We start from the raw sequence: 25,276 nt of genomic DNA, 5'->3' as shown, positions 1-25,276 counted from the left end.
ATCGCATATTTCTTATCTCGAGGGGACGTTTGGGAGCCGTAGCTAACGGTGTCTGGTACCCACAGCAGCAAGCAATAATGGGAATGTCCCCTCACCCTGGCTTGGGCTGTGCCTGGAGCCCACTGGGAGGCCGAGAGCGCTGGGGCTCAGGATGCTGCTCCCAAAATGACGGAGGGAAAAGGGGTGCCCGTGGGGAATAACCACCCGCAGGTTCAGTGAGGTGGCGAGAGCCACAGGGTGGGCAGGAGGGCGCTGGTGAGGAGCAGGCCGAGGGACGGGCCCATGTCGGGCACAGCGGTGTGTGCTGGGCTGTGCCAGCCCCGCTCCCGAGGGGCTTAAATCCACCGGGTTTTCAAAACGCGTTACTTGCCTGGTTTAGGGAGCACAACGGAAAAAATGTTGTTCCCTTCTTTACAGCTGTCTTGTACTGGATTTGAAGATTTATCCTGTCTTCCCATTGTGTAAACTGTCCTGCGATGCTTAATACCTGATGGGAGCTGCCATGGAAAGCCAGCTCTTGAATCAGCAGAAGCAGCAGATGATTGTTCACACATTCTTTATTATCAAAAAAGAACGAAACCAATATTAAATTAAATAAATTACAAACATTGCTGAGCCGGTTATACATCATGCATTTATCAAGTAAGGCTTCAGAGCCATTACACATCAACATCACTGTTACTGTAAGAGCAATAAAGGGACACTGGAAATCAAAATTTTTCTACCCCAGCATGAATTTGAGCTTCCCTAATTTTCTTGCCTGGGCACTTGGAAATTAAGACTTCGAACTGGCCACACTGTGCCTCCAGCAATGCCATTTGCCCACTGATGTACCATTTATTGCCAGAATCGGCCCATGGCTGCAGAAATGAGGTATCCTTCTTCCTAGGTCATCGGAATCGCAGAGCATATAGTCGGTGCGGCCACTTTCAAGCTGTCTCTCTTCACATCCCATCCATTATGCTTGGAGGAACCTCAAGAAATCCAATCTATTTTTTACACATGGTCTGTTGCTCTGAGGCTTCCTGCGTTTGGCCTGTCAGTCTCTGAGACTGTGAAATCAGCCTTCGGTAATTAACCTTGAACGAAGAACTGGGAACTGGAATTTTCCTCATTTAACGTGCTGCCACCTCAGAGATACAGAACTATTGATTAGCTACTGTAGGACAGTTTCTTGTTCCATTGCACCAATTTCTTTGTTGCTTTTTTCAAACGAGCAAGTAAAAGGAGCACTCAGGCAGTAACGAAAGACCATGAGCAATCACCCTCAAAGATAATTTAAGAGAATTAATCTCTTGATTTTACCTTATAGAACAAGCTATACCTGGTTCTGGAAAAATCACTGCTGTCTAAGATTAAAATAAGTAACAACCATTAGTTAGTGGGTTTTTCCTTTTGGAAACTAACCTCCTTTGGTTTTATTACTCTCTCCTGCACCACATAATCAGAAACTGAGGTAGAGAAACGGTGACTTAGTTAACGAGGTGTTACATAAAACCAAACTGGCAGGGGCCTGATGTTGTTTCCTTTAATGGCTGTCTGGCTAGGAGGGTTCATGAAGCTCTATTTTCCTTAAAAATGAGACATCGGGGAGCTGTAGGAAAGCCCCACTTTCTCTCCTCAGAAAGCCTTCTAGCAGTCTGCTAGTGAATCAGCTCAATAATGTATATGTACTTCAAAACTGTACATTAAAGCTTGTTAATATTTTTAATATCTTAGAGTAATAAAATAGAAATAACCTTTAAAAATATAATTTACATTCATTATTAAGGCCACTCTTTATTTTTTGCATTCATGGAAAGAAAACAGACTGTCTAGCTTTACTTTCATTAGTGTTCACTTTTTCTTGTTGACTCTTGCATTTTATCTCAGTGCTGGAAATACCTTGTAGGAAGATTTGGAATTCAAACAAAAGAAATGGTTTTCATTGCAGTTGAAGACATACCAGGACATGTCTTTATCTGAACTTTTTTATAAACTTATTTTCATAAAGGCCATATTTGAGGTTGAAATGCACTGAAGAAGGGTCCCTTTAACCCTTGGCTTATGCTTAGATTTTTCAGGCTTTATATTGTCATCTTGTCATCACTGTCACAACGTCAGCACTGGGTAAGAAGGGAAGGCATCAGAGAGGGAAACTAAAATAGCAGTTGTTATTAGCATCACTCAAATATAAAAGAATGTCAGATTTTTAGAAATTATTAAGATCTCAGCTGTCTGTCTCTGGGTTTGTGAGGCAGGCTTGTTTGCCTGAGAGGTAGTTGGTCCTGGTAGCATCAGTCTGTGGTGAATTTTAATGGAAATCATTGAACATGTAGCAGAGAATCGTTATGGAAATATCACCTACTGTACTAGAGTTGTCCCTTGCTGCACAAGTGACCATTTGAGAGCTTGTCACCAGAGGCCCTGCATAGCACAGGGTATCACTTGGGCTGTTCCCTAGTTGCAGGCATAAAATACACTCAAATTTCGGTTTTACTGCTCTGGACCTATGGCATTATGAAAGGTGTGCAGGAGGGGCTTCCTTCCCTGTTTGCTACTTGTGATCAAAATGATTTGGGAAAAACGTCTTTCCCCAAAGCACTCATCCATGTTCTGGACTAAATCTTTTAGTTGCTCCAGTCAACTAGAAGATGGGAAGAGTCAGAACACCCTTGGGATTAAGGCTTTCATGCCATTCACAGTCCAAGAGCCTTATCTGAAGCACCATTCAGTCAGTAGAAAGATCCCTAAAAAACTTTGGAGGGGATTTGAACTGGACCCTGGGTCTTTTGAACACGTACTCAACCTCCTGGGCAGGCAGGACAATGTGTGCATATAACACACAGTAACAAAGAATTCTTATTTCTGATTACAAACTAGTCCTATTAGTAAGAAAAAAAAAAAAATGTAATCCAGAAAGTAGCCCTACTGAGACAGAGTACCAAGGTCTTCAGGGTATCAGAAATGCAGCACTGGATTGGGGCAGTGGTTTCTGGGGCCACAGGAGAGGCAGAGGTGGTGCTACACAGACGCGCGGGGAAATTCAGGGCCTTGCACTTACTCCGCAGACACCCCGAAGGTCAGTGCACATTTTAGAACAACATTACCTTACAAAGCTGCGTCGCTGCACCTTGCAAGAGTTGCTTTTGCTCGTGAATCAAAGCCGTGAGAGGCTCCTAATATTTGCTTGTATTTCACTTCATCGGGAAAAGAGAGAGGAGGGAAAAGAAAGAAGCGGGATGCCCGAGTTAGGTAACGCCTATGTGGGCAGAAGAGTGCGTGAGACAAAGGAGAGCACTTGGCAATCATGACTAATTGTCCCATGTGTTAAGGCACCTGCCTTCAAATGAACTCGCTTCTCTTCTGTAATTAATGAGATGGCATTTCCTGAGTTCCTGCTGCTGTAGGTTTCTGTTGCCCGCTCCAGAGTCCATTGCTCTGAATACCAGAAGCAGAGCAGGAAGGAGGGAGGAGTTTATCAGTTCACGAGGTGTGATGGCCTCTTGCTTTGCGAATTTATTGTATCCCCAGGTAGAAGTGCCGCTCTTCACGAAGGGATGGGAGAGAGGAGTCTGTTCGGGAGGGTTTGCCCGTACGCTGACGCTCCCCGTGCGCTCACAGAGCTGTCTGGGTCTCTGAGTGGAACATGCTTCCAAACATCTCCTAAAGGGCACACAAGGCACGCTGGGTTAGGGCTGATGCCGTGGCACAGACCCAGCAACACAGCAGTCATTCAGTCACACAGAGAAACCCCACCAGAAACGCCAACCCTTCTCAGCCCTCCTCCACAAGGGAAAGCTGGCATTGGGGAGGTTGCTCTGCTTCCAGCCGTGCATGGATAGCCTGGGGAAGGTCAGCACTGGAGCGTATCTCCTCCCAGGGACCTGGGTTCAGTGGGTGCGGATCACTTCAGCATTAACAAAGGCTGTGCTGAAAAACTTGACCAGTGGCTTTTGGGCTTGAGCTAAACCTGGTTCTCCAAGTTCACCCCAGTGCGTGGAGATCACAGGTCTGACTATGAACCTGAGCTATGTGGCCCAGAAGAGACCAAAGGGTTCCCCTGTGGGGTAACCTAGCTGCTCCTTCATCCAGGTGCCTGCCACTGCTCCTCAAGACAGGGATTTTAAATTATTTTTGCAACTAACTTTTCAACGTGTTACTGTTGCTAGCAGTTTTTCCTGGCAATGGCACACGGGACTTCCCATCTAATCAATCCCAGCCACAACTTCTGATTTCCACCTTAGGTCCACAGCTGAGAAGTGACCCCTGGCACTAGAACTAACCTCCTCCAGGTTCTTGAACTCTGCACTGCTTTCACCCACAGACTCGTCGTAGATGGAGAGCTCTGTCTGAGTCGGCTCCTGTGCAGGAAAGAATCAAATCCACAAATTAGCAGAGTGCAGGGTTGAAAGGAATGAAAAAAATTACTAACCCAGGCTTAAAACGTCATATGTCCTCAAAGGGAAATGCCCAGGAAGAAGGGGCACAGAAGGAATCCCGTTTCAATTGTTTATCTTCTCTGACTGAGCTGGCATTTACATATCTCTCTGCCGAGATATGAGATACATTAACTTATCCTCACGAGAGAACTGGCTAACACTGTCTGGGTTCCAATGCCAATTATCATGCAATAAACCAACCCATATTTAGGGAAATGGCCTGTTTGACCCTGTGTTGTCAGCATGTGCCACATTCCTCCCTCGGCCTTTTCTCCTCCCACCAAGGGAAGCATTCATGGATGCTGGGGCTGTTCAAGGACAGGCGCATGTGCTTTGCCTTCATTTCCGAGGGCCAAATTCTGCCTTTGTTTGCAGCTGCATGATCCAGCCAGCACCAAACTGAGGGCGTAGTGCTGGAACAGCTCTTTTGGCTTCTCCAGGCTGGGACAACATTCATCTCCCAGCTAGGGGTTTGCAGAAGACATTTACACTTCTAAATTCCCATTGAAATCAATTCAGTCAGTAGGTACCTGGCCCATATGTGAGAATTAGGAGATGAATTATTTTGTTGGATTTAGACCTTTACAACTTGAGATAAATAAGGAACTTTGTTAGGTGCAGTGTTGAGTTGTTATTCTTCCTTTGTGCTGATGCAGTGTGTAAACCTAATAGTACAGTACTGTGAGCTGGAGAAAGACTGGGGAGCAAATTTACCTCTTCTGAGATGGGCGGGTGGACAACTTCTTTGATATTTGCCAGTGCAAACAAAACGGCATCATGGATCGTCAGGAAGATGTGACTTTGGTCCAGGCCTCCTTCCTCAAAGACTCCACCTGTGCTAATGTCATTGTACACCTGGGCTGAAGAAAGGAAAAGCATGTGAACAAGAAGGAAACCAAAGAAGGAAGCTTTTGAGAGTGCACGTGGCTGACAGTGGTCCTCTGAGCTAAAGCAAGGCTGAGATGCACAGGGAAGAAGCAGGTTTGCTGCAGAAATGAGAGTGTAGGGATCTATTTTTCTACATGCTAAATGTGGAGATGTTCCAGTCGTATCACTTCCCGAATGAAAGGACCTATTTCACACACAGAGAACAGTGTTTCTCTTTCCTTTCTTCTGTTCTCTTCTTTCATCTGTTCTGGTTTGGTCCAACAAAAGGCTGACAGCTCACACAGTTTGCATAAAGAACACAAAAAGATCTCCTGTCTGTCAGGAGCACATAAATGGGGGAAGATCACATGGAAATGTGTTCTTTGTGGATTCTTACCATGCACGTTTGCCAAGAACACTTTAATCCCAATCTTCTGATAACTGGAACACAACTAGAAGGGATGAGAGGGGAGAGAGAGGATTAATAACACTGCTGCTCCAGTTTTGTGTTTAGACATAAAGTCTTTTAGCCAGGGCTTTACACGTGTCCTGGGGATGCTGAAGGAGAAAGCCACACAAACCTTCTGTTGAGGAGGGTAAACATCTTTATCTGAGCTGCCCAAGGGAGTAGAAGGTACCTGGGTGATACGTTGCTTGGCTATGTTTGTAGTACAGAACTAACCTTGCCCAGTGCTTTTGTGCCCATGAGGTCGACAAAACACACTCCACTCATGTCCAGGATGATGGTGTGAAAGCTGATATAGGGCGGTGCTGTCGTCATAGGGTCGCCATCTGCTGTAGGCATGACGCTGAAAGTGCTTCCTTGCAGAGTAGTGGTGCTGCCCAGCTCACTAGAGGCGTGCACTTGCCCAGCACCGTTGGCAGGTGGATGGAACGTGACATAGGAGATGCTGGCACCATTAGCAGTCGTCTGGTTGTTATTGGTGTCTGTTGGAGAGGTGCTTTCAAAGTCTTTCTGGAGCTCTTGCAAAGACAAGGTCTACAGCAAAGCAGAAATGCACAGTCAGGGCAGGGCACAACCATCAGCACAAGCTGAGATCCTGACATGTGAATGCACCTGAAGTATTCAGTGAAGTATTCAGTGGCATGAAGTGTTTTAATCTAGACTAACTCCAGGCTGGTGCCAGACTGGATGTCCCTTGGGGCTGGAATACAATGATTCCTGTTCACATGCTTCAAGACTGCTCAGCAATGCAAACCAAATGAAGCTGGGATGACTGGGAAATGTGCTTCAAAAGAGCACTTTTGAACTGAAATGCTGACTTAGATGCATCCTTAGAGAAAGGGCAAGCCCGGTTTCTAGCAAATTGCTCACCATGTTTCCATTCTAGCCGTCTTTACGGCTTTCTTGCTCCCAGCGGTTTCCAGTTCTCCTGCATCTTAAGGCTTTGGCTATTGGGAGGAATGGAGATGTGGGTGGGAAGGAAAGGATGCAAGAAGTGGTGAATGTGGCTAGGAAGACAGTGCAGAAAATCCTGTGTCAAGAGGAGCTGTTTGATGGGGACTTGGGGTCTTATTCGTCAACGCAGGAACCCAAACTGAGTTACCTTGTTCTGCCTCAATAAGAATTTCGGTAGCTTTGTTGATGGTTGTGCTGTCCCCTTCTCCTGCCGTTTCACATATTTCTTCCTGGCTAAGTACACTTTACCAGGATCCACCCCGGTCTGTGGAAAAGAGAGAGTTTTCTTTGAAACGGTCTGTTCAGCCCTGTAGTCAGGGACTGCTATTTCTTTCCTGCTATTTTCCAGCACGTGGCACAGGAGGACAGCACCAGCCGTACTGCGGAGTGAGGTGATCCTGATGGCAACCAAACAGCAACGTCTTCAGTTACAGAGGGTACCTGCACATGCAGGGAGGAGAGACTTGCAGTAGCAGGATAACTCTGCTGTGGCAGAGCTTGGAGAAGGATCCCTGCCAGGATTCAGGCATAACCTCTAAAATGAGGTCTACGAACAGTCCTGAAGATCAGGGAGAAAAGGGTGGAAGAGTACAGGATGGATGTGACCATTTTTCGTGATCATCCTAGGCTTAATTATCTGCACATAGCAACGCAGGAGAGAGCAACGGCCATTTGGGACTGGCTGCAAGCAGAAATTTGTTAGGGCCTTGCTCACCTTGGCTATAATCTTCTCACGGAATATCTCTGAGTTGGCAAAATATAGTGGCGAGCAGTAGGTCACGATTTTAATCCCATTAAGTTCATGTACCTGCAACAGAGACAAGAGCTCAAACCAGGCCTGACGGGGTGTGTGGGGGGTGCAAGGGGGCCGGGAGTTTGGGCAGCAGATAATTGGGAAGGTCGAACCAAACGGCAGCTCTCCTGCCACCCCTAAACAAGCAGCAACCAACGTCGCTGAGACAGAAACATGGACTTGAGTTTCCTGATCACATTGGGTACCAGTGGCAAAGAACAGCATTTTCTCTGAGGATGCTTTAGCTTCTGCTTACCTTGTTGTAGGCTTTAGGGTTCTTGTAGATGTCGGTGGAAGTTACTTGGCCCAGGGCAGAGCCGTTACGGCTAGGAGAAAAGAGGTGATCAGAATTAGAGTAAATGCTGCAGGGGAAGAAAACTGCTTTGCTTCACATTCCATACCAGGATTTGAAAATTTGCTTTATGAAAATACTTAGATTTCATCCCTGCAGAGTCTACAGGGCAAAAAAGAGTCAGCAGTTTGAGATCCCAGACTGGGAAATATTAATAAAGGGCTTTGATGGATTAAAAATGGTGTGAAAACTTCACGCCAGTCTCTGCACATATATGGGGCTCTTTTATGAGCAGGATTTTCTGCTGGGAGCTATGCAGGTAGCTTTTCGTGCTGAAGTAAATACTTTCAGACTTCCCCCTGCCTTGGGATGTGCACATCGCTAACCGTGTGCCGGAGTGGGAATGCAGGCAGTAAATTAGCGCCTGCCATTCCTGTTTGCACATTCCAGGGGCTGGGGAGGACACCTGCACTCCCCCAGGCTCCTGCCGCACGTTCCTTCGAAACATGGGCCAGAGGTCGGTTATAAAAATAATCTGTCATTTATTCTGCAACTGGGAGATTTTCCTTCTCTTTTGATTTTTGTAGATACACCGGTACTTACAATTGGGTATGGAAAACCACGACCAGCACGGAAAATCCCACACCCACAGCAACTCCGTAGGGAAGGCTCAGGAAGAAAGCGGACAGGAAGCTCACCAGCCAGACCAACTGCGGAAAGAGAAGAGCATGGCAGGTCTTTTTACTCTACCATGGGCTGGAGCACAGTGATGGATGGAAAAAGGCTCTGTGCTGATATTCTCGACCCAAAGAACTACACAGCTGAGGATCAAAAGACCAAGGCCTGAATTCTGCAGCTATTCTAATTATACAGTTTATTGCATGCTTTCATGTGAAACATCATTGCTGGGAAGCTTGCCAGAAGCCCCAGTTTTTCAGCCGTAAAAGCAGCCAGTGCGTTTCTTCACAGCTGCGTGAACACCCGCACCACTCATTCAGTTCAAAAAGTATCAGCCTATCTAGCCAAGAAAAGGCTCCTGCAGATCAGACCATCTGCTGCTCAGTAACTGCGCCCAGCCCCAAGAAAGCTCCTGCTGTCAGTCAGAGCGCTTCAGAAGGAATGAGCATCCATCTGAAAACCGTCTGAGCACCTTCTATAAATGACCTGAACACAGCGCAGATCTGATGACAAAGTATGACAGAGCATACCAAAACCTGCTCCACCTCTCAGCTCAGAGCTCTGCCATTTATCATTTTTATACATTAGCACTCGAGCATCTCCCTCCCAATGAAATTAGTCCTGCCTAAGCATATAAACATGCCCTCTGAAAATCATTATCAGGTTATTATAATCCCATCCTCAAGGCTGATAAAACCTAACTTTGACCTTGGACAAATCAGAGTAACTTTGATACCTTCAGCATCTTAATTTATATGTGTGGTGCATATAAGTAAGGGCTTCCCTCCATCCAGACTTGGAATGATCCCTACAGTTAGCACTGAAACACAGCCACATGATGTAATGAACACCGATGATCTGACGTCACCCAGAAATGGTGTTCCCCATTTTGGGACAGGACAGTGAATCTAGTTCAAATTCCAGGGAGATTAAGGTCAGGGGAGTGCGGTTCACTCCATTGGCATCTGCCTGGTCCCCACGCTGCCGGCACCTGTAGGCTGTCTGTGGTTACTGGCAGCAAGAGCTTTGTTCCAGCGGCTCAGTGGAAACACAGCACAGCCGGGGCAGCGGGTCTGGCTGTGCCATGGAGGAGAGATGATTCACACAGGCCAAACCAAAGAGGCTTCTGGCAGCCGTTCACCTCCGCCGTGGTGACCATGTCTGGCAGAGACACGCTGGCAAGGCGTTCCCCAGGCAGCACCATGCGTCTCCGCTCAGTCCCCCGTCTGCCCAGACGCTGGGCTGGCCCGCAGGGCTGGTCTGTGCTCCCTTCTGTGAGCTTTGATAACAGGCAGTAACTCCACCAGCCCTCACGTGAACGGCCAGGGCCAACCCAGACCTTCCACCCAGCCCACCAGGCACCAGCAGAACCCATTCAGAGATGTGCTTAAATTGCCACAAACAATTCCCAACAGAGAACTGCATCTTCCCACCAGCGACTTTCCCTCTCTGATGGTTCTGGCCTGCATAACTGTGTCAGCTCAGACCTGGCACGTCCCTGGGCCGGTCCGTCCGCCAGGCTCAATCCTAAGCGTGGACCATTTTTTCTGTAGCTCGTGCCCTGTGCTAGAGTGTGCCTTCACGCCATGATCACACCCCTGCGAAATCTCTGCCTGGCCTGCTAACCCATCGCCTCTCCAGCACCTGTTTGAACAGTATTTTGGGAAAGCTCTTGATGACTCAGGTCAGCCCCTTTGGACTCCTGATTTCTCCGATAAGGCGGTTTGTCGGGACCTGACAGGATATTGGCTCAGTGTCCACACACACCGCTCAGCTGTGGGAGTCCTGTTCAAACACTGTCTTTTTATGTCAGACATTTCCAAATTCCGTTCTCACTCCCCCGCACCCCCTGCCTAGGTTTATACATCAACCAGTGCCTGGAGTCCTTATCGCTGTGAAGGGCTCTCCTCACCCTGGAGGGCTATTGTGTGAGTTTTTAAGTCATGACTCCTAGATATTGAGCAGGGCCGGTTTGGCTAGTTCTGGGCAAACAGGCTCCTGCAGTTGATTGGCATTTAAACAGAGCAGGTAATAGTTCAGGCCTCTCTGATATGTGCGCTAAGCATGAGAGGGCTCAGCTGGGCAGGACAGGCTCCGCCGCTGCTCGGGACCTCGTTGGCGAGGGGTTGGAAGCATGGCCACATCGAGAGAGCAAAACCCACCTTCTGCAGGGGACTCACACAACCCTCCTGCCCCCAAAAGCCTGCCGGGGGGCTAGCCTGCTCGCCCTGCCTCTGCCCCGCGCAGCCGTGGGCTGAGCGGCCAGCGAAGGCGGGCGAATGCCTCCCACCCGTCCCCAGGCACTCACGCAGTCCAGCTTGCTCTTCTTCCACAGGTAGAAGGGATCAGCCAGCTGCTTGAGGGAGTTTTTCAGGTTCACTGCGATGAGGGCTCCCAGGACAGACTGCGGAGGAGAGGGGATCGTGTCAGCTAGGATGTGGATGTGCCACGTTTGGCAGCAGATGCTTTCTGCAGTGTCTCCCTTCCTTGATCCAGTTACCACAAGGGAATGGGAAAGGGTGACGCTCACAAAGATCTCACTTGGATCTGAGCATAATAATTTTGACTATTCTTGCTTCCAGAGACTCAGTGCGAAAGGAACCCGGGCCAGGAACAAACCGCGCTGTGCAGCAGTTTGCATCAGGGGTTTTTGGAGCAAGACTGCCTTCGCTTGGCTGTGTGGAGCATGTGACGCAACGGCCGCGCTGTTTGCACAGATGTTCGTGTTACCTTTGGAAGAGGTTCGAGGTAGATCCCCAGAGCCAGCATGGTCACCATAACCACCAAGGCCACAAAGAAACTTGCCACCTGCAAAAGAGAAAGAAATCACTTCAGCAAATATCAGTGTCTTCCTAAACCCCCTCTGGGTCTTTCCTCTCCTGCTGCTTCACCCAACAGCACAACTTGTCACTGCAGCATTTTATGTGAGCAGATGATTGCCTCTGAGAAATAGGCTAGGATTTTGCAGATCTCACAGATAACCCCAAAACTCCCTCACGTGGTAGCTCTGCTCAATCGGGGGAGCCAGACTGGGAATGCAGATTTGCAGCCCTACATCCGTGACCAATCCAAAGAACCATCCAGGGAACAAAATGGGGTTGGGGAGGGAGAAAACTCTGCTTTAACAACAGTAACGTGAAACACATATATGGAGCTTCTCCAGACTTGCAGCAGCAATGTCAGGCTGGCAGCATGCAGCAGCTACAGGGGTTTGTGGTCAAGTAGGGTCACGTAGGGAAGAGGAGGAGGAGGTACTAACTTGTGATTTCGCTCCTGCCCCATCGACGGCGAGAGTGACGGAGAGAGCGCAGCAGATCACATGGATTTTGAAGAAGGATCCAAAGAAGTTGCTGCAGCCCAGGGCCAGCATTTCCTGTGGAGATGGGGGAACGTGGTCACCAAAAAGCACAACTGCCCCTCCTGCCCCGCCAACGCCTGTGAGCTGCCCGGCAGGAGGACAGGTGCCCGAGTCCGGGATTTGTGTGGCCAGGGAAGGGGACCCGGGTTCCCTGCAGTGTCTTCCAGACCCTTTCCTTCCAGGAAGATCTGGGATGGGCTCTGGTAGAGCAGGGAAACCTGGAAGCACAATTCCACATAAACACTTTGTCATCTGTTGACACACTAAGGGCAGGGCTTCATGTGGTATGTGTGGCTGTTATTGAAAGCTGCCACGGTGCCAGTGATGACAGAAGAGGATTATTTAATGTCCTGCCTCTCACAGTGTCTAGGTGACACACCAGGAATCCAGGTCTTTCTCTGCTCAGTGAGAAATACGTGTGCCTCATTGTGCTCCAACAACCTGCAAAAATGCTGTCAGTGCCAGCACTCAGGGCTGAAACCTCAGGTCTGGAGGGAGAGCAAAGCAGACAGCTCAACCTACGGTTGTCTTCCCTTTTGCAGGCTCTCTCCAGTCCATGGGAGATGGATCTGCCATGTCCTTTTGACCCGCACATGGCAAGCTGCCACGTGAGCCTGCGTGCGTGGGAGCAGCACGTCTGTTTTAAGCAGAGAATGTTTGAAAGCTTCCTATTCATGCAGCGAGGTTTTCCTTTCACGCCTGAGAGCAAGGGGAACGGTCCTTGACTGCGTCCTTCCAGACCAAGCGTTACCTGGTTGGGGTCCACGTCGTAGCCATGCTTGGCTGCCAGCGTTCTCCCCATGGCTAAGTTGATCACGTAGCTCACGATGGCGAGTGAGAAAGCTGTGCCGATCATGTCTTTCCATTTGTTCACCAGGGGCAGGGTTGGCACTGGGAACCTGCACGCAGAGCAGAGGCGAGAGGCCGGTGAAGTGGGTGAGGAGCTTGTGTGTTCAGGAATGACATAATCCGTGTCTGCGCTGTGGACAGCGTGAGTGGATGGTGGCAGTTGTGTAACAGGGCGCAGCAGTGCGGCCTGGCAGTCCTGGAAGGGGGCCGTCATACAGCAGGGAAGAGTGAGGTGTTTTCCAGGCTGCAGGAGGAGGAGGAAGAAAAATTATCTGGAAGTTGAGTCAGACCTGTACATGCACTTACCCCATGCTGATCTTCCCAACGACTGGCATGCCATACTTCTCGGGCATGTTAAAGCTGCCAGAGATTGCAGTCGCAACTATTACCTGAAAGTACAGAGAATGAAAGAGCAGTAAGCAGAAAGAGCATGAGCTCTCTCAGAAGCACGAAGCTCACTGTGCTCCTGGGGCTGACAGTAGTAAATTAGCACCAAATTCAGGCTAGGAAAGGAGAGAACCTCCCCAGCAGGAGTTCCTCATCCTCAGCATCACCAGGATGCAGGTACAGTCCAGCAGGGATGAGCTGGGCATCAGAGGTATCCTCCATGAGGATGGCCCCATTTCTGATCCCAAGCCACATGGGGGTCACATCATATTCACTGTGTAGATGCTGTACACGATGGGCCCGCTGTGAGCAGGAGCGGGTGTCCCAGGGCTGTAAGGTGAGGGACTGTCTCTGGGAGGGTCCAGGGGACAGCTCGTGCATCACTTACAATGATGATCTCCATGGGGATGGGCATCCGGATCTTTTTCATGTACTTTAGGTTGAGCTCCTTGACAATGAACAGGAGTACAGCACTGACCAAGGCATAGACCAGGGAGGCCACGTTGGTTTTGGGCAGACCTTTACAAATATCAATGAATGTCTAAAGGGGAGAGAGGAGGAGAAGGTGTCATGAGAAACCAGAGACTCTGTACAACATGGACAGCACAATGGAAAACACTTGTTACCATAATCAACTGCAGATGTGACAAGGGTGAAAGAAGTGCTAGAAACCCTGCTGCTGAAAGATCAGCAACCAGCCCTGGGTCTGTGCTGTCTGGTTAAATGCAGTTCTAGCTGCACCAATGGAGGATGCATCCATGGAAGATGCAGGAAAGCCCAGGAATGGGTAAACCTGCTCAGAGGAAAAGTTTCTGTTGCTAACAATTGTGCAAGACTCCTGCTGTAAAGTAACACAGTTCATATTCTCCCCAAATCCCAGACCCATTTCATTATTTCTAATTAGAAACTAGCAGACAAGGGCTCGGATAATGCTGCATAGGAAATACAATGGCAGCAGCGTAGGTGTGCTGGGCTGGGAGCGGTGCAGACAGCCGTATTCCCCCTCCCTCCACCCTTTCCTTTTCTCCGAGCCCCCCTTTCCCTTCATGGGTGGCAGTGATGCCTGCGGTGTGTTGGTCACTGGGGGAGGAGGTGCAGGGAAGGCTCCTGTCCAGAGCACCCACTTACATAGACGATAGCTAAGGGCCCGGTGTAAGACGGGACTGTCAAGCCGAAGACGTACTTGAGCACGGAGATGAGGATCTGCAACCCTGCTGCTGTCATGAAGCCCCTGATGAACGACTCTGAGAGGTAGATAGCAACAAAGCCAAACTGCACGAATCCCAGGCACAGCTAGGGTAGGACAGACAAGGCGTTATTAGAAGCATGCCAGCCTGAAAGGGCGAGGTGCAGAGCCTGAGCGTGCCCGTGTTGGGCAGGCTGCTCCACCGGGAGAGCGGGCACATCCCTTCCACGCAGCCACGGTGCAGGCAGGGCTGAGCAGACTGTCACGGAGCAGGGATGGGGAGAGGAGAGCTGCAGCGTGCTGGGGCATCATCACCACCTGCGATCCTGCCCCAGGGGCTGACCTCACCCTTGGCTAGTCCGTTCGGAGAATTTCACACCAAAACTGCAGCTTGGGCAGGATCTCCCCCAAAACCTCTGTGCTGAGGCATCATCCACTTAGAAGTGGGGCCTCTTCTAGCATCTGCTACCACCATCTCCAAGGAGAGAGCTCGGCTGACTCCATGTGGGTCAGCTCTGGCCAGGGGACACAGCACAGGTGGTGCAGTGAGTCCTTACTTGTATGATGGCTGTCAGGCAGGCTAATGTGGCAGAGATCTCCAGCCTGGCCGCTTCCAGGGCTGTGGTATTCACGCTGGTCTCATTGGTAGTATGGTTGAAGTACTGGAAGTCCGACTCCGGAGCCAGCTCATTGCAGACATTCCCAACAATAATGCTGATGACTGCAAAAGTACCTACAGCACAACACAGTGATGTCAGTAGTTTTCTCTAGAGAGCGTCCTGCCCTGGAGGGCACTTGGACAGGTTAGGCTATCCAGACGGAGACACCCAGCCCATCACCGCAACCAGCCCCGCGGCGGGATGGAGCAGCGGTTCATTGGGGTGAGATCCTACTGTGCAGCCAGACTCAGGGATCTTGTAAACCTCTGACGAACCAAACATGCCCAAACATCTCTATTCTGGGACAGACCGGGTATTCCCGGTTGGTGTTTAATTGCCTTGTGCAGACAATCGCTCTGCAGACCCTTACCTGGGACCATCTGATGGATACCGCCAAGGAAGAGGTATGTTACCACGGGGAAGAAGGAGGAGTAGAGCCCGTTGACGGGAGGCAGATTGGCCAGCAGCGCGAAGGCCATCCCTGGAAAACACAGGGGAGATGGGCAGGTCACCCAGGTCTGTGCAGCTGGCATCAGCCCCCGGCCCTGGTCGCACTCACATCAGCTCCAAGAAGGTGCTGCGGCCAGCACAGACTGCTGCTTTCTGGGCAGGAGAGGCCAAAGAGAGCAGGGAAGGGCTCCGTGGAAAAATACAGGGACAACCAGGTAGGAGGTAGAGTTTGGGTTTATATATGTCAGCAGTAAAGGTAGCTAACTCCCACAGACTGGACAGAGCTGTCATCTGCAGACCTTGAGCTGGCAAAGTGCTATCCCCTCGCGGTGACCCCAAAAGGCATTGTGTCTCACCTTGTGGCACTTGGATCGTCCCCGCACTGAGCCCGCCGAGAACATCGGACAAAATGTATTCCTTAATTCTATACTTGGGAAGCCACACAAGTATTGGGAACAGGCTAAAGAGGATGAGTTTGAATCTGGAAGCTGAACATCTAGAGGAGACAAAAAAAATGCAAATAAGTAAAGAAGAAAGGAAGCAAGCAAGCTGGGAAGTGAGCAAGCAAGGAAGCAAGGAAGGATCTTCAACATGTCTCAACATTTCTCCCGCACCAAGTCCTGAGCCTGATATTTGGTGCACAGCCCTTCCCTGCGAGTGCAGGGCTCTGGCAGTTAACCAGCTGGACGTGCCGTGGAGGATTATTGTGGGATGCTCCTGACTCCGTGGGAGGTCCCCGGTGCTGCCACAGCTGGAAGGAGAACCAGCACAGGGCGAAGGACTTAGCTCCGCAGTGTCCTGAGCCTTTGTTTCTAATACCCTTCCGCTGGGGGTAGGTGAGCTGTAGGGATGAAGCACAGCTCAAAGATGCACGGGGCGGTTGCACAGAGCCAAAGGTGAACTTTTTCAGGAGCTTGGTCAAAAAACCCCAAGTGTGTCTGAAAGAAGAAGATTGCTTCTGGGTTGACACATGCAGCATCTCACATCTCTGCCTGCTAACATACATGTTCTCTCTCTTTCCCGTATTACTGCCTTCCTTTTTCCAAGGAATGGAGATAGATTTCCAAGACAGCAAGCAGCAGGATTAATCATCTTTATTTAAGGAAAGCCAGTACTGTTTTTAATCAGAAAGCTGATAAAAGGAAATCCCAGCTGGAAAGATTAAAGAAATAGTCCACACACTCATACCTACATCACCAAGTATACCTTTTTCATTATTAAAAAATTTGGAAAACGGAAACCTAAATCCCAAATGCACTCAGTGCAAACTGTTCTGCGTATTTGCCTTACAGTGTAACAGCTGAGGCAGTGAAAAGAGTAACCAGTTTCACTTGCTACTGTACAATTTGCATTTCTCCTGTGCCTTTCATCCATCAAAGCCCTGAGGATCATGGAGAAGGTTTCCCAGAATAAAAATGGGAACTATATCCCCAGGTCTGAATTATATCCCAATTCCAGACCAAGTCTGGTTTAGATTGGCCCCAGCTATAACATTCTATGTTACCTGAAAAGGTTTTTCAATTTTTCCCCAACAGGGTAACTTCTGCTTTTCTTCTCAAACTCTTCGTCGAAGAGGCTGACCGAATACGCAGGACGTTCGATGACATAGCGAGGCCTGGCGTGGTTCATCTCTGGATCATTTAAAATTTTCCCAGAAAAAAGAAAAAGCAAAGCCAAGAATGTGACTGGAGCTGGCCCCACCTGCAGTATAACAGACCGGACACCTCCAGCGTCTGGGAGCCCTCCCCAAACATCTCCACCCTAAATAGTTTCCCGTGGCGCAGAGGCAGGTCCTGGGAGTGGCTTCTCCCAGCACCGGGGGCTGCTGCTCCCCGGCACAGGGAGTTTTTACCAGCTATTTGGAAGTGATGCTAATGAGCGAAGCCGCCTGAAGGGGACCGGACCATGTCCTGGATTGTCTGGCAGATGAGCACGGGTGTTAATCTTAGCTCTGCCAGTGACTGCCTTTTTGCCTCGGGCGAGTCACTTGACCTTTCTCATGCCTCAGTTTCACCATCTGCTGGTGGGGTTGGCAAGACTTTGCAACGCTGGGCAGCCCTGACGCAGTGCGCAATGGTAGCTACTGGCACTGTGATTAAAGGCAGTTTCCATCTGAGGTGTTCCTGCTGCGCTGCCGAGGGCTCTCATTTGCATTCAGCAGCCTTCCTATTTCTCACTCGCCATGAGAGGCCGTGGATGAGTCCTTGGTTTATTCTAGGAAGTGATGCGCAGAACGATAACCGTTGCTAATTCGTTTCAGTGATGAAGATGCCAAAACATCCAGATGGACTCGCCCTGCCCAGTGTCTGGGTCTCACCAAAGAAAGATGATGAACTTCAGAGAGCCCTTATTTCACTATGACCAGCAATGCCCGGGAAGAGGGGAGAATCATTACGAACCGGAGAGGCTGGGGGTGGAAGGAGGAAGTGGTCAGATATAAAACAGGGATCTTGGTAATTATTTGTGGTATGGCGTGTATCTAAGTGGGTCATTGCCCAACACGGGAGTAGGGGGTGGAAAAAGCTGGTGATTCAGGCAGGAGAACATATCAAGGAACAACATCCAGGTTGCTCAGAGCTTATGGAGTGATTTGAACGTACCATACCCTCCCCTCTCCTCTTTCGGCACTGTGAGTACTGCTGAAGTCAGTGCACACCATGACACCGGGTTCAGTGGAACCAGGGTGAGCAAAATGTCCATCCGTAGGACTAATGTCAGTCCTTGCTGATAAGCAGTTACCTCGGAGTGGGGGCTGGAAGACATGAGTAACGTGTAGCAGAGTGGCCCAGCAATCCAGGGCAGGAAGGAAAGTATGAGGCAGGCAGGCAGCCGAAACTTTTGGGAGAATTTAGGTCAACAGAATCATTATGCAAATAGGAGCTAATGGGTTTAGAAAGGGAGGTCATCAACCCCACTCCTGCAGTGGGTGCTTTGGTGATCACAGGGGCAGTCGAGCGCAGTTTGCTGTAAAACAGCTCCAGCCATGGTGTGGTTCTGATTCCAGGCTCTGATCTGCGCCTGCGCTGACTCAGGAGGGACGCCAGCCCGCGTCTTTGGAGGGCCAGCTAGGTGAAAGAGGAGACATTCCCCTCTTCCCGCATCACCCGGTGCTTAATCCAGTGCCCTCTGCAGGCGTGCACACACTGCCATCCCTGCTGCTCCTTTTCAGCTAGAGATACCCTTCCAAAAGCATTACAAGCTTTACCTTTTGGAGGACTGGTGCAGCCTGAGACTACGCAGTGTCCTAGGCTCTTTCCCAGTCTCTATGCTCATAGCAGCAGCCCATCTGATAAACAGTCAGTCCCTGGTTTTCCCACGTCAGTCTGCACAAGTCTTGTCCCTGCCGTATAGCCTTGCTCCAGATCCTGCTGCTGAGCAGGTTCCCAGTGTGCCCAGCCTTTCTCCAGGTCCCAGCCCCACAGCTCTGCTCTAGATTTCCAGTTCTCCCTCGTGAATATTTTGCAGCCCAGGTCCAGGCCCAGCGACAGGCTTCTAAGGGGTGATAAACCCAGCCGAGTTTCTGGTGCAAGAAGTCTCTCTCAGCTTTATTTCTCGGCCCCATCACTTGCCGAGCAGCGTGCCTGCCATCAGACAGACTGAATCAGCCAATTATATCACAGCTCTTTAATGTATTTCTCCCGCTGAGCGAAAGTGCTGGCAATCAGGAAAAATAATAAACAAGGCAAGTATAGAGGTAAAAATATCCCCGTGATTAAATTCCATCTTAAACAAACAGGCTAATGATGTCAGCATCTCGGACAGAGTCAAGTTCTTGACTGGGCTTATCACTGGCCTTGCCCTAGATCAAACAGCAGGTTAAACCTCTGAGATTTCGGAATTATAGAGAACGAGCTGTGTGACTGCTCCTTGAACAAAAGGCAAACCCAGCTGTCCTGGTGTTGATGGGATAAGACCACAGCAAGCTGCAGAGCTGGTTTAAATCCTGCAGCTGGGGCAGGACACTGAAGCAGTGCAATGCGTGTGGAAAGAAAAGCACAGTCCCAGTAAATTGCTGCATGGCTGGGACCAGGTTTTTCAAGAGCTCTGTTCCAGTATGGGCATGGAAATAAAGGATGAGGTCTGGGGGGAAGAGCTCCGAGTGCGGAGCCCCCGTTACAAGCGTTTCAGGAAGCCCATTCCTCCAATGTGTTGGCTAGAGTGGATGATGCTGAGAAATGTGAAGTTTCGCCTCACTGATAAGTCTACGGAGCCTGGGGTTTTGGAGAAATTGTGACACACTGAGTACAGAACTGTGACGTGATACTTGGAGCGAGTGACAAATGAAGGCAGAACTGCTTCACTCCAAGAATATGATGTGGGTGAAAGATGTTGTCCCAGTAGGTCACCAGTTCACACCTGGCTGATCCCTGCCCTGCCAGTCTCAAACCAGCCTGTGCATGCCAAGTACAGACCTTTTTTCCCAGTGTTCATCTTGCAAATGCATTTACTAAACCCTTATCTTCTGTCCCTGTGCTGGCGATAGCTGTGTTTGGGAAGAGGAAAGTCACATTGAAGTTTCTGGCCAGTCTTGATAGGAGCCATTGGCATAAAGCCACTTCCCTGTGCTGGCATAGGCACAGAAAAGGGACTCCAGTCCAAGGAGCGTGAGTGAAAATTTAGTGGGAAAGCAATCTGATTACCGCCTTATGCGGTGCATGTAAGGGCCTTATAAGGGCCCAGACTGATCCCAGTGCAAGAGCTGGACATTCAGGGAATGCCTCTGCTACGTTTTAGGGAGAAAAAAAATCAGTGCTCTGGAAATAATGTTCCCTCCTTTGTCTGCCCCCTCTCCATCCCCCCTTCTCCTTGCACAAGGTGATGCACACGCAGATCTCCTTGCTGATTGCTTCTCAGCTGATGGAGTTCAGAGGTCTGGTCTCTTCCAAATCCTGGGTGAATCTTCATTAAAAACATCTCTGTCGCAGCTCCATTGCCCAAGAAAGAGTTATAAAAAGCAGCTCTCCCCTACCCCAGGAGACAAGGTCTGCCTGGAGAAGGCAGGCACAGGTGCAAGGGTTTGGTTGCGACACCAGGACAAGGTCTTGACTCCTGTTCCCCTGAATCAGTGCCTTCAGCACTGCGTCTGCTGCAACTCCAGCTCCGGCTGCAGGTGCCATGGGAGCCCTGGGGCAACACGGTGAAAGAGCCCAAGTCTTGCAAGGTCAGGCGAGGAAGCCGTCACCTCCTCCCCTGAAGCCTGCGCTGTGCTTCCTCGCCAAGGCACGGCACGGGGAAGCACAGGGCAGCTGCCGTGCCAGGCTCTGCGGTGCCAGATGCTGCAGCGCCGGGTGCTGCGGTGCCGGGTGCTCCCCCCGGACTGAACTCTGCCTCACCCTCCTGCCGCACACCTGCTTCCCTCTCCCTTTCACGCCTCTGGTGTCGAGCTGGGCTCGCAAAGCACACAGGCAGGAGGAAAAGGAGGTTTCTGCTGTCAGTCAGTTCAGGTATTTCAAAAGGATGTTGTATAATTCACCTCTGCTATCGGGCGCCGATCAGCCCGGCAGATCCGCCCCCGCACTCCCGGCTCCTTCACTCTCTTCCACCTCCTGGCATCAGGGGCAGGCCAGGACCGAGCCTGGCTGATGGGCCACACTGGCCACACTGGCAGCTCGTCACCAGGGCACCCCAGCACATTCATTCAGGTTAGCATCTTCAGCTGGCCCGTTTGACTGGGCACACCTTTTTGCTCCCAGTTAAAATCGCTTTGATCCAATTTAGTTTTGTTTTACCTTTGGCTCTGAATTGCCATAGGGTTCATCAACAAATGAACTGAGTCGGGAAGAAAGCACCTTGCAGTGGTGAAGCCATATCTATAGTCCCACATTTCTGGCACAAGTATATTGGTAAAAACATCTTTCCTAGTAATCTGGGGAAGGGGAAGAGGCAGAAGCAGCGAAGTGGTGCTTGTGTTTCAGGGGCTGAGCAGCCGGCTGCACGCACAGCACCACGCGCCGAATACACACAACGTTTGGCCATGAGGTTTATCTTTTTCTTAACCTCTGCCCTTTGGAAATAGAAGAGGCTGATGCTAGGAGAGCACATAGATCAGTTCTGAAAAATATCCTACCACAAAAACAGCTTTTAGCCTCAGAAAAGGCAAAATGCCAGAGTCCATAAAGTTCAGCAAAAACTTAGCTGTTTCAATCAATTTTCCACGAGCAGCATGCAGGACCCATCGTGATGGCTGGTGGAATAAAAGCCAGAGAGGGAGAGGGCGAAGGAGGGAGAGAGGTGCCGGAGGTGCTGACTGGCCCTGCCTGACGGTGTCGGGGCCCGGAGGGAGCCGTACGCCGCGGGTGCAGGGGCAGGGAGGAGACATCTCTGCTTCCCTCCAGCTCCCACCTTCCCATCTCGTTGCACCACGCCGCAGCCTCGGCTTTAACATCCCCCTCGGGAGCAGCCATCCCCTTCCTCTGCTCCTGCACTTTTGCCATGGAGCAGCCAGGCATTAAATCAATGTTTTCTTTTAGTTTAGATTAAATATTTGGAGTGTTAAATAGGTGATTTCCATAAGGCAGATGGCCCTTTACTTGTTTTAAGCGACCCAGCCCAGCGCAGGCACCGGGCAGGAGCACTGCACTGCACTCTTGTTCTGCCGTCGCTGGGCCGGTGCCAATGTTTGATGTACCACTTCACATGAGTTTCTAACCAAACTAGCTCTGCACTTGGTAACCAGAATAATAAGATCTGCAGACATCTGCCAGCTTCTGAAGGTGAAGCCAAAGTGTTTGGCTCGAAGGGTGTTTATTAAGTAAAATGCTTATATTCGGCAGCTCGGCTTCTGCTCTTTTTCATGCAGTTGTAAATGCAGCAAATGCTGTGGGCATGAGGGATCTGCTCTGCACTGACACCGGGGTAAACGAGCCCAGATTTGGCCTGCTCTTGCTGTGATTTGTTTGATTAACCCACTTGTTCTCAACCCCACCCTCACTCTCCATTGCTTTTGCAGTTGCATCCAGCGCCGTACCTCGCCGAGGGAGGGCTGGGCTGGGGTGAGGCAGTGGGCGCATGGCCTGGGGTGCTGCGGTCCGGGATGCAGCTATGGCCCCATCGTAGCCCTCCGAAAGCCACCAGCTTCCCTGCCCTGCAGTCCCCTGGAGGTGTCACCTTGCTGAGTGCAGCCCAGCGGTGCGGGGATCAGGTTGCCAGCTCCTTGGCAGGCAGAGAGCAGTGCCGGACCTTAACGGCATCTGAGTCTGTCCCCTGGAAAGCGGCGTGCCCATCCTCCCCATCCCCTTGCTGCTCCCTTGGCACACAGAGCCATGGGGTGGGAGGAGGGAAGGTTGGAAAGTACTTAAAAGAAGTGAAACTTCGGCATCCCTCGCTGCCATCAGTCTCTGCTCTCCGCATGCCTCTGACACAGACCTTGCCCTCCGCCTTTGAAGAGCAGGTAGGCAATGCAAATCCCAAGGAATTAAAAAGTTTGCAGACTGCAGCATTCTTGCACTGCCTGCGACCACTTATCCGGGATGCCTGCTGAGAGCTCGCGCCTGCACACCCTCCCTGCCGCTGCAGATTCGCTCTTGGAGAAGGAAAAACACCTCTGGGGTCACCCAGTCCATCGTCCCCCAGAGGCAGAGGATGGGAGAGCATTTCTCTACTGGAACTCTCTGACCAGGGGCAGAAATACTGTGTGGCCAGCAACAAATGTCACTTCAAGGACTTGCCTTCAAAGGAAAGTAGGACAGATCCCTAGCTTAAGTTTTCAGCTTGCTTACAAATAAGGTGTGGGCAAATTTTATCAGGGCAGAGCAGAAAGCATCCTAGCTGCATGAACAGCAGTTTACCGCAACGGAGGAGGCTTATGGGGATATTTTCTCTTGCCTATATATGAGGGACCCTGCCCAAACTGGACCTAAACATCCCATGAAATGGCACTGGGAGGTGCCAGAGACCCTGCAGTCCAAAGACCCCTTGCCTAGGTTAGATTCCTGTACACAGCTGAAGCTCCTCAACCATTGCCTGCCGGCACTGGGCTCCGCATCCTTTCTCGCTGTGCCTGGATGTGCAAAGTCTAATTTGGGCTGCAACATCCTCGGGGCAGGGACCACTTTACACAGTCCCATGCACAGAAAGTTCTGATCATAACAAGGATCCAGAAACAGAGGGTCTTTCATCAGTATTGCCTCTCCTATACCAGGCAAATCCCCCTACAGATCTCAGCAGGAGCCAGCCAGGATAAGATGGCAGGATTTATTCTAGCAATAATTAATTCACATATTTGGCTCTTCCAGCCTCTCTTCGTAAATCAAGCTCTTGGATCGTTGGTGTTGCTAATTCCTGAGTAAATCTGCTGCTGTAAATCCCCTTTGCAAAAGGAGGGAGAAAAAGAGAAGGGGGGGGGGGGGGGAAAAAGAAGTACCAGTTCTCCAAATACTGAAACTCACACCCAGTGGCTGTGCAACCGGAGTGTAAATCCCCCACGCCCACCCAGACAAAGAGCACGATTGTTGGAGCTGGGTTACCTGCGCCTCGCCAGGCGGAGAAAGGGCCGATTCTGCGAGGGGAGCTGCAGATGTGGCAAGAAAGCCCAGGCAGAGTGGTGCTCCCAAGGAGGTGTGCAGAGGTCTGTGCTTAAATAAGCCAGTGAGTCATTTATAAATCACCTCAGTCAAGGGGACCGAGGGCTGTGCTCGGCGCCTGATTGGCTTGTAGGAGGTAATTGCAAGCAAGTACACCCAGGCTAAGCCCAGGAGATAGCCAGGGGAGATAAGGAGAGATCTGAAGAGGGACAAGGGCTTTTTTGGATGTCCCCCCTCACCCCACCCCTTCCCGCTCAGGCTTGGGCCGTTTGATCACCTTTGCAGGTCCCTCCGTGCTCCGGGCTCTCGGTGACAATAGCTCATATTCACTGTCACCCCGGGCCCCCTCCCTCGCCTGCTTCGAACTCGGGGCAGGAGAAGATGCTTTTGTTGGCCTGGGCGAGCCTCCTGGCGCGGTGGGTAGCGTCTCCCCGGCCTTTGTCCTCTGGCCGACTCTCCGCCTTGGGAAGGGACAATGGCGCGCTTTGTGCCAGCGCCGGACCCCGCCGCTCGGTCTTTGAAGATGGGATTGGCAGGGGAAAGCAGTTTCTTTCTTATTTCCAGGTTCAAAGGGATGAGAGGAGTGGGAAGGAGAGGCGAAGCCCCCGCTGACTGCCCAGGAGAGAGGGCGTGGGCTCCGTTCCCCTGCATGGGGAAGAGGTTGAAGCCCTCAGCGGCACAGGGATGTGCCGGTGCGGATCAGGCTGGGCTGTCTGTCATCAGCCTTGCAAGCACGGTCCCCAGGCAGGAGCCACGCCTGCTCCACGTGCTCGTCTGGAGGAGAGTTTGACAAGTTTGGCAGCCGGTCACAAGCGGTGTTCCCCAGGGCTCAGTGTTGGGGCTGGTCCTGTTCAATATCTTTATTGATGATCTGGACGAGGGGATCGAGTGCACCCTCAGTAAATTTGCAGATGACACCAAGTTGAGCAGGAGTGTTGATCTGCTGGAGGGCAGGAAGGCTCTGCAGAGGGATCTGGACAGGCTGGATCGATGGGCCGGGGCCAACTGTATGAGGTTCAACAAGGCTCAGTGCTGGGTCCTGCACTTGGGTCACAACAACCCCATGTAACGCTACAGGCTTGGGGAGGAGTGGCTGGAGAGCTGCCCGATGGGAAAGGACCTTGGGGTGTTGGTTGACACCCGCCTGAACATGAGCCAGCAGTGTACTCAGGTGGCCAAGAGGACCAATGGCATCCTGGCTTGTATCAGGAATGGTGTGGCCAGCAGGACCAGGGAGGTGATGGTGCCCCTGTACTGGGCACTGGTGAGGCCGCCCCTCGAATGCTGTGCTCAGCGCTGGGCCCCTCACCCCAAGGCGGCCATGGAGGGGCTGGAGCGTGGCCAGAGCAGGGCAGCGAGGCTGGGGCAGGGGCTGGAGCCCAAGGCTGGGGAGG

General features: G+C 50.9%; 1 protein-coding gene across 1 annotated transcript; it reads right to left on the bottom strand.

Moving 5' to 3' along the window:
- Positions 1-622: 622 nt before the first annotated feature.
- Positions 623-23,915, bottom strand: SLC26A9 (solute carrier family 26 member 9). The gene is made up of 21 exons (XM_009465581.2): positions 23,826-23,915; positions 16,865-16,991; positions 15,717-15,856; positions 15,281-15,391; positions 14,809-14,984; positions 14,194-14,358; positions 13,454-13,606; positions 12,985-13,067; positions 12,581-12,728; positions 11,731-11,844; positions 11,202-11,279; positions 10,780-10,875; positions 8,397-8,503; positions 7,758-7,827; positions 7,424-7,516; positions 6,857-6,973; positions 5,971-6,288; positions 5,686-5,740; positions 5,136-5,281; positions 4,266-4,343; positions 623-3,645 (listed from the first exon to the last, which is right to left on the bottom strand). The coding sequence occupies exons 2-21, from the start codon at positions 16,987-16,989 to the stop codon at positions 3,598-3,600; spliced, it is 2,421 nt and encodes an 806-aa protein (XP_009463856.1). The 5' UTR covers positions 16,990-16,991; positions 23,826-23,915; the 3' UTR covers positions 623-3,597.
- Positions 23,916-25,276: the final 1,361 nt, after the last annotated feature.

Source organism: Nipponia nippon, unplaced genomic scaffold (genome assembly GCF_047370975.1).
Source record: "Nipponia nippon isolate SJK-2023a ecotype South Korea unplaced genomic scaffold, ASM4737097v1 scaffold_25, whole genome shotgun sequence".
NCBI lineage: Eukaryota > Metazoa > Chordata > Aves > Pelecaniformes > Threskiornithidae > Nipponia > Nipponia nippon.
Note: the sequence above shows the minus strand (reverse complement) of the source record. Positions and strands in the feature narration are given on the sequence as shown.

Coding starts and splice junctions, on each gene's coding strand:
- SLC26A9 (XM_009465581.2), bottom strand. CDS start 16,989: ATGAACCACGCCAGGCCTCGCTATGTCATCGAACGTCCTGCGTATTCG. Junction 6,974..7,423: donor GTGAGAAGATTATAGCCAAG/GTGAGCAAGGCC, acceptor TCTTTTCCACAG/ACCGGGGTGGATCCTGGTAA. Junction 5,282..5,685: donor GTTCTTGGCAAACGTGCATG/GTAAGAATCCAC, acceptor TCCTTTCTTCAG/CCCAGGTGTACAATGACATT.